Source organism: Hoplias malabaricus, chromosome X2 (genome assembly GCF_029633855.1).
Source record: "Hoplias malabaricus isolate fHopMal1 chromosome X2, fHopMal1.hap1, whole genome shotgun sequence".
In the NCBI taxonomy this organism is placed as follows: Eukaryota; Metazoa; Chordata; class Actinopteri; order Characiformes; family Erythrinidae; genus Hoplias; species Hoplias malabaricus.
In genome coordinates this window covers 47,027,411-47,040,107 of record NC_089819.1, presented here as the reverse complement: position 1 = coordinate 47,040,107, position 12,697 = coordinate 47,027,411, and the positions used below count along the sequence as shown (strand labels likewise).

The 12,697-nt window shown below is 41.2% G+C and overlaps 1 protein-coding gene across 2 annotated transcripts in view; it reads right to left on the bottom strand.

The window, feature by feature from the left end:
• LOC136677143 (12S rRNA N4-methylcytidine methyltransferase-like) overlaps positions 1–12,697 on the bottom strand; it is an 89,322-nt gene that overhangs the window by 76,278 nt on the left and 347 nt on the right. The window contains exons 1-2 of one of the 2 annotated variants that reach the window (XM_066654572.1): positions 12,374–12,494; positions 10,317–10,587 (exon numbers count right to left, since the gene is read on the bottom strand). In XM_066654572.1, coding sequence (XP_066510669.1) covers positions 10,317–10,580 — 264 coding nt within the window. In that variant the 5' untranslated portion in view covers positions 10,581–10,587; positions 12,374–12,494. Of the gene's footprint in view, positions 1–10,316; positions 10,588–12,373; positions 12,495–12,697 lie in introns of those variants that run through there. The other variant, XM_066654571.1, reaches the window with a different exon arrangement.

Here is a 12,697-nt window from a genome sequence, read left to right as displayed (position 1 = left end):
AAAGAAAGCTTCCGTCCGATAATTAAAGGCAACATCAATATTCTGGTCCATCCACAGATGTAATTAGAAGGGACATCAAGGAAGGGGTGGGTGATGTTTACTACTCTGACACTGAAGACGTCGGCACAATGAACAGAATCCAGGAGATGTGTTACCATATTGTTGTCTGCGTCAAGCCCATATTAAGAAGTATACGTCTCAGCAGATTTGTCATGTCCCATGGTAAACAATCACATTTCAAAGCCAGGGCTTTTCCGTGTCCACATTTTCCTACAAAATGTTGTTAGATTCTATAGAGCACAAGGTCATCACAAGAGCCGTTACAACAAATCTAGATTCTGTTACTGATTTAAGAATGACAAACTCAAATAAGCATCACAAACTAGCAATCCTTGTCAGGTGCAGACATAAAGAGACTATGGCAGTAGTTGCTACAAATGGAGTAGCAAGTGTCCTTATATATCATATCCTCTACACTCTACACTCCTCTGCTAGACTCTAAGGTACATTTTTGTTTTTCCCCTTAGGCAAATTTGGTCCCTGGTACCTGGATCCAGGTGTTTTTAGTGCCTGCTCACTTGTGATTTCAAGCGAGCCAAGTATTTGTTTTTAGTCAGTTCACAAAAGCAGCTCATAACATTATGCCATCAAATTCCATCTTTTGAAGAAGTACATTACTCCTTGAAGTTGGAATCCAGCAAGAACTGGATGGTGCAACCAGGAATGAAAAAACCTATGCTGATCTGTCTCTGAACTCATGTGCAGCTAAGCTCTTTTCACTCCTAAAAACACAAATACGTCATGAGTAAACAAGGCTTAATGGCAACACTGACGATTCTGGAGAACTACTGAAATCTCATGATTTCCGAAGCTCCACATTTTTAAAGTGGAATGGTATGTTTGAGTATAACAGGCTGTAGTTTGTTTGTGCTTGGCGTTTTACTTGTCTGTAAGTTTTTATTCATTGTTTGTATTACCGCAGAAACTCATTTGTTACTTGAGCTGCTTAGTTTTGTATCACATTTAGTCTTTGATTAATTTCATGCATTAGAGGTCTCCCAATTTTGGAGTCAGTTCCACTTTAAGTAACTTGTTAAAGCAAAAATATGTCAATAATACCCACTCATGGAGCAGAAATACAGCAACATCCTGATCTTTTCATGCTTTTCAAAGTTCTGGAAGCAGACACCAGATGGTGTTTCTCATGGCTCAGCCAGCAGAGAAAACGCCTGAGCTATTCCAGACAGAGACCCTTAGCATTTTTCCCCATTTACAGACCTAGGAGCAAAAAAATTGGAGAGCTAACAAATTGTGAGAAAATATTCTCTGATAGCTCCAGGGACCTGGAGGTTGTGGTTTCGATTCCCGCTCCGGGAGACTGTCTGTGAGGAGTTGGTGTGTTCTCCCTGTGTCCGCGTGGGTTTCCTCCGGGTGCTCCGCTTTCCTCCCACAGTCCAAAAACACACGTTGGTAGGTGGATTGGCAACTCAAAATGTCCGTAGGTGTGTGTGTGTGTGTGTTGCCCTGTGAAGGACTGGCGCCCCCTCCAGGGTGTATTCCCGCCTTGCGCCCAATGATTCCAGGTAGGCTCTGGACCCACCGCGACCCTGAACTGGATAAGGGTTACAGATAATGGATGAATGAATGAATATTCTCTGATATTAAATATTAAAATTGCAAATATCGCTTTTAATGTTATCTCTGCTGTTGCTATTGTTTCCGAAGCTTGCTGTTCCCATTATTGACTCTGATTTCAATGTCACCAGCTACATTTCGAGAGGCACCTGTGCTATTTGAAAAAGAAGCTATACCAAAAAAGTGAGTATAGTCGAGTAGTTTAGTTAGCTCCACACAGGCTTACTTCCTCACCCTCCTCCATCGTGCTGCATTGTTAGCTAGCTAGTACGATCCATGTAGAATTATTTTCACTGCTAAATAAAGTCAAATTGGAAGCCAGAGTGATATCTGAAATAAAATCTAAACCAACCATAGACAAATAAATAATTTTTCATGTATTTGCAGCATTGTTTCAAGAACTGCTTTATATTTTAAGAAAAACACTGCTCATGCCCAAAGTGCATAATATGGCCATGACACCAACTAGCTTTTGAGAAGCATACTGTGATATCATTTTGATGACAGTAACACATCACATCACTCTTTCATCAAGGTGTTGATAAATTCAAAGTAACTTCAGATTTCAAACTTCTTTCTACTCTCAGCATGGCTGAAGGAATGAGAGTTCGGTCTTGCACACCTGAGTCACAGATTAAAATTCAGCAGAGGCATCAAGGGGAGAGAGAGTATTGGCCGCAAAGTCCAGAAAGCCAGGTTTGGCTGAATTTAAGATTCTTTAAAGACTCCACAGCATGTCAGCTCAAGATGAAAAAAATAAAAAATAAAAACAAGGTGGCCATGATTCAGAAGTCCAGACGGGAGCTCTCCGTCATTACGGCTGCGGAAGTTCAGCAGCTATAACACTGCCATGAGCCGCAGGGCCAGACTGCATGCGTCACACCGTAGGTCCATAACGGCCATCCTAACAAATGCCATTAAGTCGTGATTGGCTCGAATGTGGAGGCCATGTCCTGGCATTAGTTAAAATGGACATGCCTGAGCTGCAGTGAGAATTCTCAGGCGGTTCACTCAAGGATTGGAGTTATCTAAGAAGGCGACAACTAACGGAGCCATAATTGAAAACAGAGTAAGGTGTAAAGACCATTATCTGAGCAATTTTGTAATACCAGTGCTAGGAAAAATCTTTTGGAAGTCCAATATGTTCCATGGCCTTTTTCAAGCAGGCTCCAACAGTATGTGAGGCAGAATGAAAATTACTGCCACCATGTCACATCTGGTTTTGAGATTGGCCTGAAAAGGCAAGGAATGAAAAACCCTGAACCTGTGAACTTCCTCACATCAATCTGTTATACTCAGTTATGCTCCATCTGCGCTTGTAGATTGGGACCAAAGAGGAACAGGAGTGAATGAGGGGACATCAAAAATGAAACCAGCCACACCATATTTTCATTTAGTGTGGCAACTTTCCTTAACAACCATTGTACAGGATGAGACATTTGCACCAATCTCCGGCTAATTCACAAACGCAAGGTGCCAGGACGCTCTCTGCTTCATTGTTCAGATGCACAGACGAAGTGCAGCATTATTCAATCAGTAGATGGGGTTGGAGGTCTGATATGGGACAGAGAGCTCTTATTTTCCTTTGTGATGTGGAAACCCCTCTTCCTCTGCCTCCACCCCATGACAGTCTTCATTGCCTCTTGCTCCTTGGCTCCAGCAGCGCTCCTCATCTTCCTCCCACACTACTCCTCTGTAATCGAACTGTCGGCCGACTGCCTCGTACTGCCCATTATTCAATTAGCCAAATGCTACAAACACATCCTGATGGCTAAGATAATTTGAGTAAAATGGTTATCTGGACTGGCCGAGAGTATCTGCAATTCAAGGTGAATAGAATAATATCCAATTGTAGCAAATGTAATCTTTCCAAGGCTAATTTAGCAGCTAATGAGGCCGCTGTAGTTTCGGTAATTCATGGGCGGGTGGCGGGGGGCGGGGGGGACAGGCCAGTCTGAGCCTCAGTGGCAGCTCTCGATCTTGTTATCACACTGTCTCTGCTCTGAAAGTCACTGACAGAAAACCAGCAGCCCAGAAAATCTGCAATAGAACGAATGAGGAAATCAAAGCGCACTCAAAGAAGACCACCAGTCTTTTCACTCCTTCACATATAATTTCCTTTACTCCTATCTGTAAGGTCAATGTTCAATATCGAATAGTACAATTCCCGCCTACACATTGAGTAACCAAAATTAATTTTGTCACCAGGGAGGCCAGTGTGGATTTACCGTGGTTGTTAATAACATTTGATATTGTACATTGAATCCACACTGGACTGGTGGCACAGAGCATGCATTAAAGGTGCCAGTGGGTCTTAGTATGGCCTTAGTCAGGGAGACTGATGTGGCTAATAGATAAGGGCATGATAGGTCTGTAAAGCTAGCTTGGAGGGGATGAATCTGGAACGCCAGACTTCACTCGAGCTTTCTGTAGGTCCTGTGGGCTTATATCAGCGAAACACTGATCAGGGGAGATGCCTACCTGATGACCCCTGTGAAGAGGTGTTTGGGTAATCATGGGCTGGGGCTAAGAGGTAGCTGGTTGCAGATTTAATCATATCTGGACAAACTGGCACAGCAACATTAGTGGTCAGGTGTAAGACACTTAAATTTTCAACATTAAAGGCTAAGCACCAGCTATATGAAAGTGTCAAACAAATAAATACAGTAGAATTTGAGTTCCTAACCTGTGTTTATCGATAGTTAATGACGAAAAGGTGTGTTGTTATTGTTTGCTGCAATAATTCAATGTACAGTGGGACATCTGTGCACAAATGGCCCAAAGATCCTAAAATATCCAGAAAATGGACTAAATTTGTCAACTTTAAACGGGCACTTTGGAAAGGACCATCCGCTCACTCCGTTATCTGTAGCTCATTTCACTGGCACTTTTCCAACAATATGGGCATGTAAGGAAACCAACGAAAGGTGTTCAAGAGCCTCTGTAGCATGGAGGTAAACAGGGTAAGGACACATACTTCGCCTGCTGTAGTTGGTGTTAGTTAACGTTAGCTTGACTTGCTGAACTCGGTGGCTCAGATTATACTCGGCTACGTAGCTGCATTACGGAGGTTTATAGTGTCGGATGAGTTCGAGTTCGACTTCTATCACATTTACAAGAATAACGGTACCTCTAAATTTGAATTTAGCTTATTGCTAGGCTATTGTCATGAATAATGTTGGTTATTTAGCTAGCTAGATACTGTCATAACAGTCAGTCATAACGGTGTTTTACTGCGGCGTTGTTCAGCTGTTGTCCACCAGTGACGTCACGGTTGCGTTTAAGAATTTCCGTAGCGAGCTCGGGTTTTTCCGTCAATTTAATAAAATTGTCAGTTTTAAAGCAAATTAAGCTGCTATTTTCATTTTAATTCATACTTATAAATGTCAGTAACTAAAATAATGTGAAATATTCATGGAGGTCCATTAAGTGGTGCTTAGCCTTTAAATGATAGGAATACAGTAAGTGGGGCCCAATGTGAAGCTCTAAAGGACTGGCATAGGGTTTTTTTTTTTTTACATCTTATCCTGTGTATAATTACAACATTTTCAAATATCTAAACAGTCATAGAGATAAAAAATATTATAATGAAATAAATACCATATATATATAGCTCTTGCAGATGTATAAATACTGCTCATAGTATTCATTCATTCATTCATTCATTCATTATCTGTAACCGCTTATCCAATTCAGGGTCGTGGTGGGTCCAGAGCCCACCTGGAATCACTTGGCGCAAGGCAGGAATGCACCCCGGAGGGGGCGCCAGTCCTTCACAGGGCAACACACACACACACACACACACACACACACACACACACACACATTCACACACTCACTCACACCTACGGACACTTTTGAGTCGCCAATCCACCTGCAACGTGTGTTTTTGGGCTGTGGGAGGAAACAGGAGCACCCGGAGGAAACCCACGCGGACACAGGGAGAACACACCAACTCCTCACAGACAGTCACCCAGAGCGGGAACCCACAACCTCCAGGCCCCTGGAGCTGTGTGACTGCGACACTACCTGCTGCACCGTGCCGCCCTCTGCTCATAGTATGAGAGGTCCAATATCTTGATTGGTGTCAGACAGTTAAATGAATATTTAGTCTAATCTTGTACTGAAGCTATAAGGCTGATTCAGAAAATCGAGACTGATGTAAAGCTACCAACATGGCTACTGCATCTCTAAAAGAGTGAGCAATCCATTATCAATAAGTTTAATTCAGAATCATGTTAATTTCAATCACACAAACATTATCCAATGTCATAAAAAAACATGGTGCTAGTTGCTGGGGTGTCCTATTATTTGTTAGCCACCTTAATATTGCAGCTGCAGAACATTATTGAATAATATTTGTCATTAAGGGCGGCACGGTGGCGCAGCAGGTAGTGTCGCAGTCACACAGCTCCTGGGACCTGGAAGTTGTGGGTTCAAGTTCTGGGCGACTATCTATGAGGTGTGTTCTCCCCGTGTCCACGTGGGTTTCCTTCGGGTGCTCCGGTTTCCTCCCACGGTCCAAAAACACACGTTGGTAGGTGGATTGGTGACTCAAAAATATTCGTAGGTGTGAGTGTGTGAGTGAATTTGTAAGTGTGTGTGTCGCCCTGTGAAAGACTGGCACCCCCTCCAGGGTGTGTTCCGCCTTTCGGCCAGTGATTCCAGGTAGGCTCCGGACCCACCGTGACCCTGAACTGTATAAGCAGTTACAGACAATGAATGAATGAATGAGTATTTGTCATTACAGAAATAAAATGCAAATTGTGTCACAGTGTGATTTTCAAAGCATTCTGGCATACTGCATATGTATGTCCTGTGTTGAATCACAGCAAAATCAATTCATACATATCACACCACACAAAAGCTACAACACTATGATGTGTGAGAATGTCTTGTTGTAGTTCTTCAGTTTTAAAAGCATGTGTGTGTGTGCATTTGCATTTCTGAGTGCTAAGTGCCAAATGCCTCTTCTCGCACTGCTTTCCCCATTCAGAAAAATGGCCTGTTCTGTCCTCTAAGGTTAAAATGACAATGGAGGTTAAACCCAATTCAGATGTGTCAAGCAGCCGTATACAGTAGGAGCAGTCATGTGCAAAAAAGAGTAAAGAAATGCTTCACACCATACCAAACCTCCAGCTCCAACACGCACAACCCTGACAGCTATAAAACGGGAGGTGCGCGGGCCGTAATACCCCTTTTACTCTACCCATTCATGCTGAAAATCTGAGGAAGAGCCAGATTAGAGTGGTGTAATCTGTTTAAACAGGTTTTCCATTGGCTTCTCTGCGGAATCCCTTTTTCTGCCGTTGTAGCAGAGTGAGCTGCTGAGTGAGAGGGAGCAGGCCCTCCACCTGCACTGCTATCCAAGCCTGGATAACTGTGTGGGAGGCGGTGGGCCGCTGAAAGCCTACATTTACCCACTTTGGCATAATTGCAGCGTTTACTCTCTGACTGCCTAAGTGCTCCATTCATACTGCCTCGCCTCGCCTGACAAGAGCCTCCGCACAGGGGTTGATTGCTTTACAATAGCAGATCAAAATATTAGAGTGATTCCTCTCAGGAATCATTGAGAGTGTTTGACTAACACTATCATTAAGCTGTCCGTCAAGCACCGCGGATACAAGCCTGGATGAATGGCAAAGTGAAAAAAAAGAGACGCAGTGGAAGTGCTGATGATTTGATCATCATTCTGGATCATTAACTCCAGTGCACTGCTAGGAAGTAGATTCTCCTTCAACCCTATAATTTCAGAAATTGCTAAATTGCTGGAAATAAAGGCAAAACACCAGAGCAGTTAAGCTTAAGTTTGCGCCTCATCCAATACGACAGATAACAGCACTGCCTGCTGTCCTGCTTGTCCACAGTTTAACAGATTTAAGACAAGATGAAAATATTAAATAACCTACAACACTGCGCAAAAGTCTCAGTATAAACATGGAGGCTGTCTAAAATTATATGAAATTACAATGAATACAACAAATATACAGTAAAAGGATTTTTTTGGTTTTGAGTGCGAAAAACAATGAATTTCCAGATATTCTCCTTCATCCTATGGATTTGTTAAATGCCTTAACATAGCAAAGTATTTATTAACCAGTAAAACTAGGACGATAACCTCAAATAATACTGGACAGACACTACACGAGGTTTGGAAACCAATACATTCACACACAGAATATCACTACTTACTTTAATAGGTTTATTCAAAGTTATTCTAATATTTTAGATTCTCTTTTAGATTTTCTTTAGAACAAATAAACCCTTACAGCTCAGATAAATAGCTTTTTAAATGTTTACATCTCATATCTCATGCTTACGTCTCATATCTATATTCCACACATAGCCACCATTCTATTTTTACAAGCACAGCTCCACATGGACATTCTGTCATGGACAGTGAACCGGAACAGGACAAAACCGTGTTCTCGATGGGGTCATGAGGACATCTGTAGTAGAAGTTCCTCCAAGAGCTCACTGCTCAGAGCAAATTAATTCTCTTGGGGGCACCATGCAGGATTTATCAATTAACAGGATAACTGCAGTTGCCCCATATCTCATGCATGAGGCATAAGGTTTTAGAACAAGGCTGTAATCATAACAAACCATCATCAAGAAAAAATGAAACAGGAAGAGAACTGAGCAAAAATGGCTAAAATCTCTTGCTAAACTGAGCTGTGGCTGATTCTTATTTAAAGGAAACGGTGCTGAAATGGGTCTTTCTGAACAGCACTGTTTAGACAGCGGAAGAAACACTACTGCTATGGTGTTTGATCCTTGTGGTATGTTGACCAAAGCATGACACATACGCATGACATATCATTAACGCAATAGGTAAGGGTGTTAACATGTGTAAAAGGGGTCTAATACATCCTCTTTAATATATTTGTGACTCCATTTCTTTCATTATTATTTCTATATCATACTTTCAGTGCATTCTACACTCTTTTTAAGAGACTGAGAGAAATCTTGTATGTACCTGATCCTGAATTCCTAGAAACTCATAATAAGATTTCAATTAATGTTTCCCAAGCCTTGCAGCCTCACTACTTTGTGATGTAGCCTCTCTGAATCAATCTCACCAAACCCAGCAAAACATGAACGGCACATCTGCGGCGTGTGCTTTCTGGGCTGACGCGGGAGCTGCCTCGTTGTTGTTTATTTAATTATTAGATTACATCCAAGCCTTTGGCAGGCTCTCACTGCGCCAGTTGGCCCATGGGCGGATGATGGAGAAGTTAATAGGTGCAAACTTTAGTCAGGACTGCAGCAGCACCTTGGCAAGCCGACAGTGGCCCGGCGATCCTGACTCACAAGCTGACCCAAGGCCCCCACCTGCACCAGATACGCTTCTAGCCGTAGGACCCAGCGACGTCCGAACAGAGCCGCTCACCGCAGCAGAAGGCCCTTTGACTCATGCCCATCTGGCCTGCTAGCACGGTAAAAGCACGCCAAGGTCCCTGCTAGCTCCACGCAACTTCCCCACCCTGCCCGAGCAGAGATGAGCAGCAAATTCGAGTCAGAAAAGTTTCAATGCCGAGCAACTTCTGCTGCAAGATCTCACGTGGTTACTCCAGGAGATAACAAGTCAACAAGCCGCCTCCGGCATCTCCCACATGGCGAACGCAAATACACAAACACAGAAGTTCAAACTCACACCCTGTGTATGACATCTACAAGGTACTAACACTATACTGATTACAACAGATGGTATGCATGACGTAGGCATACGTGTGCATATGCTTCATATACTCCCTTGTTTAAGGTCTTGCTTTTATCAGGTGTCTCCCAAAATGACACGCTGAACTCAGAGAATTCACTAAAATAATAATTTTTCTTATCAGTATTATCAGGGAACGTTTGCTGTATTTCTCTATACAAAGCAGCTAAAAATCAGGAAATGCTTCATTAACATTATCTTTGTCTGACAATTCAAAGGGGAGATTCAAGGTTCCTCGTCCTTGTATCAAAATCAGATGTTACTTAGTCTAAAGAGAGGACGGCAATATGCATTGACTTAGAATATTTGGTATTAGGCAAGAAGCTCTTCAAAACTCACAACATCAGACAAAAGCCATATTATCACCACATTCCTTCGAAGAGTAGTTTCTTAAAGCAGTGGTTAGGTTTTACAAAGGTTTGCAGCAAAATAATTCTTGGTTATATATAAAAGTGATAGCAGGAGCAGGGCTACTAAGTATAGTTCAATCTAGTCAAGATTACAGATGTCTTTTAATATGAAAACCTTCTTTTTGGGCTCACCCAGTGTTGGACATTTTAAGTTCAAAGAAAAAGTTCAATGATACAAAATGAAGTTTATTTCCCTTGATTTAAAGTGAGGCGATACATGTATTAAGGGGTCTGTAATTTGTGTGAGGACGTACTATACATTTCATTACAATCATTGTGACATTCAGTCATTTACAACTTGAGTTTCAATCCTCGAATCAAAGCGAATGAGCTTATGGAAAATTTAACTTTCTAATATTCTAATATATTTCTAAAAAAATGTCTAATATTCTTAACTGAACCACAGAATAATCTCTACGGCTCTCCTTCACGACCGAACATTCCATGCCACAGGCAGACTAAAGCAAATGAAACAGATACATAATAATATAAAACTATTGTTTCTCTTCACTGTGTGTCATAAATAAACAATAAAACAAGGACTTCCTGACCTGGCCTGGTTGGATGTCCAAGTACTGCAGGACCTCTTTCAGAAGAACTGGTGTGTGTGGCTCTCGCTTGATTTGTGTGGAGTAGTGTTCTGTGTCTCCGCTGTGGCAGCCCAATCTGGAAGAAGCAGAACTGGAACAGAAACGCTGAGGTTGCTGTAGTTTCCTCCAGCAGCAGCTGGGTGTGTATTTATTGGGAACCTTCCTCCACATATGTCGACAAGCCTGGCAAAGGGGCACCAACAAGCCACGACTAGAAAGAGCCATTTTAGAGCTGGGAATAAAGAGACAGAGATCAGATGTGTGTTTAGAATTTATGACTGCGCCTAAAGCATGTATGAGGAGCATTGAATATGTTCTCGATACGGGTATGGAGTAAAACACATATGAAATGTGTTATATATTTTTTTCTCCATGTAAGCAGACTTAAATTCTATGTTTTTTAGAATCAGAAATTAGCATTCCAATTCGCTGAAACAATACATTTCCTTATTTTCCTGATTGTGGAGAACATATATCTTGGAATCCACGGTCATGCCACTGTGCTGGGGAGCAGTCAGGGCTTAGGTGTCTTGCTCAAGGACACTTCAGTCATGACCTGCCCGCTCTGGGAATGGGACCGTCAACGTTACAATTACAAGCCCAGTTCCCTAACCACAACTATGAAAAATAAAACTATGAAATTGCCTGCATGTTTAGTAGAGTATATCGATACTGACAACTTATTGAACACCCCTCATATGTTTGTATATCGGTGGCTAATTAATAACATGCATCTCCCAAAATAGTAACTTTACAAGAGACGGAAAACGTTTTCTTAGCTTTATATAGAAGTCAATGTTAAAAGACTTTTTTCCAAATTCTGAAGCCTTTCTTTTGGATTTTCAGTGTCAAGGACAGCTGCTGTGTTTGAACATGTTTTTAATTGGATATCACTATATATTTATTTATCGTCAGATAAACAAGAAGTAAAGCTTTCATCACTGACAGACAGGAGAAATCTAATTCCATTTTTGCTTCAGAAACATTTCAAGTGCAATATATAGATATTGAATTATTGCCCAGCCTTATCTCAGAACAATGGACTGGCCACCCCAGATCCCAGACCTCAACATTACTGAACAATGTGGTTATAACTAAGAAACATTACATTCTTAGACAGTGTTAAAAAATAAAGGTGCTACAGAGCGCTCCTTGAGCAACGCCATAAAAGAGCCACTTCTGGTCGTATAAAGAATCATGTTTGTCTGAGATGTGTGAATGTGAAGAACCTTTTAAAGGTTTAAAAATACATCATGCAATCTTAAGGTTATTTACCCATTTAAATATATAAGCAAAATGGTTCTTTATGGAACCAAAGTTGTTATTTTATGGCATTGCTCAAAGAACCTTTTGTTGCACTTTTATTTTTAAGACTGTGGGGCATTATGTAGCTGCTGATTCTTTAACCAATTTGCAGCTTTTGTCCTTATGCAGGAAAATTAAAACTACTGGTACCATGAATGAATTATTAGCAAGCAAGGCTACAAAGGTTAGCAAGCAATAGCATAAATGGTGGAAATCTGTGAGGAGTTTTTCACAGCCCTTTCCACACATTCTTTAATTCAGCAGCTAAACTAATTTCAGGGGAGATGAAAAATGAACAGAAGAGAAATTCTGTGTTATCTTATAATGAATATAATGTCTGTATATGAATTATTTCCACTACTAAAACAGCTTAATTATTTAATCCCATAAATACATGTCTAGTACCCTTTAGGTCCAATTGCTAAAGCCTGAGTCAGACAAGTCAAAGTTTACATTATATTCTAATTCATTAATCATATTCACAATGCTTTCACAGACTGTGTATTTGGGTTGTTATGAGCTTATATTTTGCACTGATTTATTTTCTCTCAATACAAAACGTCTGTAGATATGTCATAAAGAATCCCTATACAGTAACCTAGAGACCCTGACTGCAGGAATAACCACAGATTCGAATACAACTACAAAAGTATGATTTTCATTTTCCTAGCAGTAACTTTGGCTATCAGGGTTTTTCTACATTATCCAACAACCTTCAAAATTCTTATAGTAGAGCAAAAGCTCTTCCCATCTTCAAGAAAACCCAGCAGTCTCTCTAAGATGTGTGCTAAAACAGTTCAACAGTTTTTCAACCGATGTAAAAAGGATTCCTCGTGCTTAAAAAAATAACCGAAATATCACTGATGTTTATAACCATGCCCGAAATTAATGGTTTCCACCACTGAGAGAGAGAGAGAGAGAGAGGCGGAGACAGAGGAAAGGGGGAATAGAAAAGATACAAACTGAGAGAGAGAGAGAGAGAGAGAGAGAGAGAGAGAGAGAGAGGCGGAGACAGAGAAAAAGGGGAATAGAAAAGA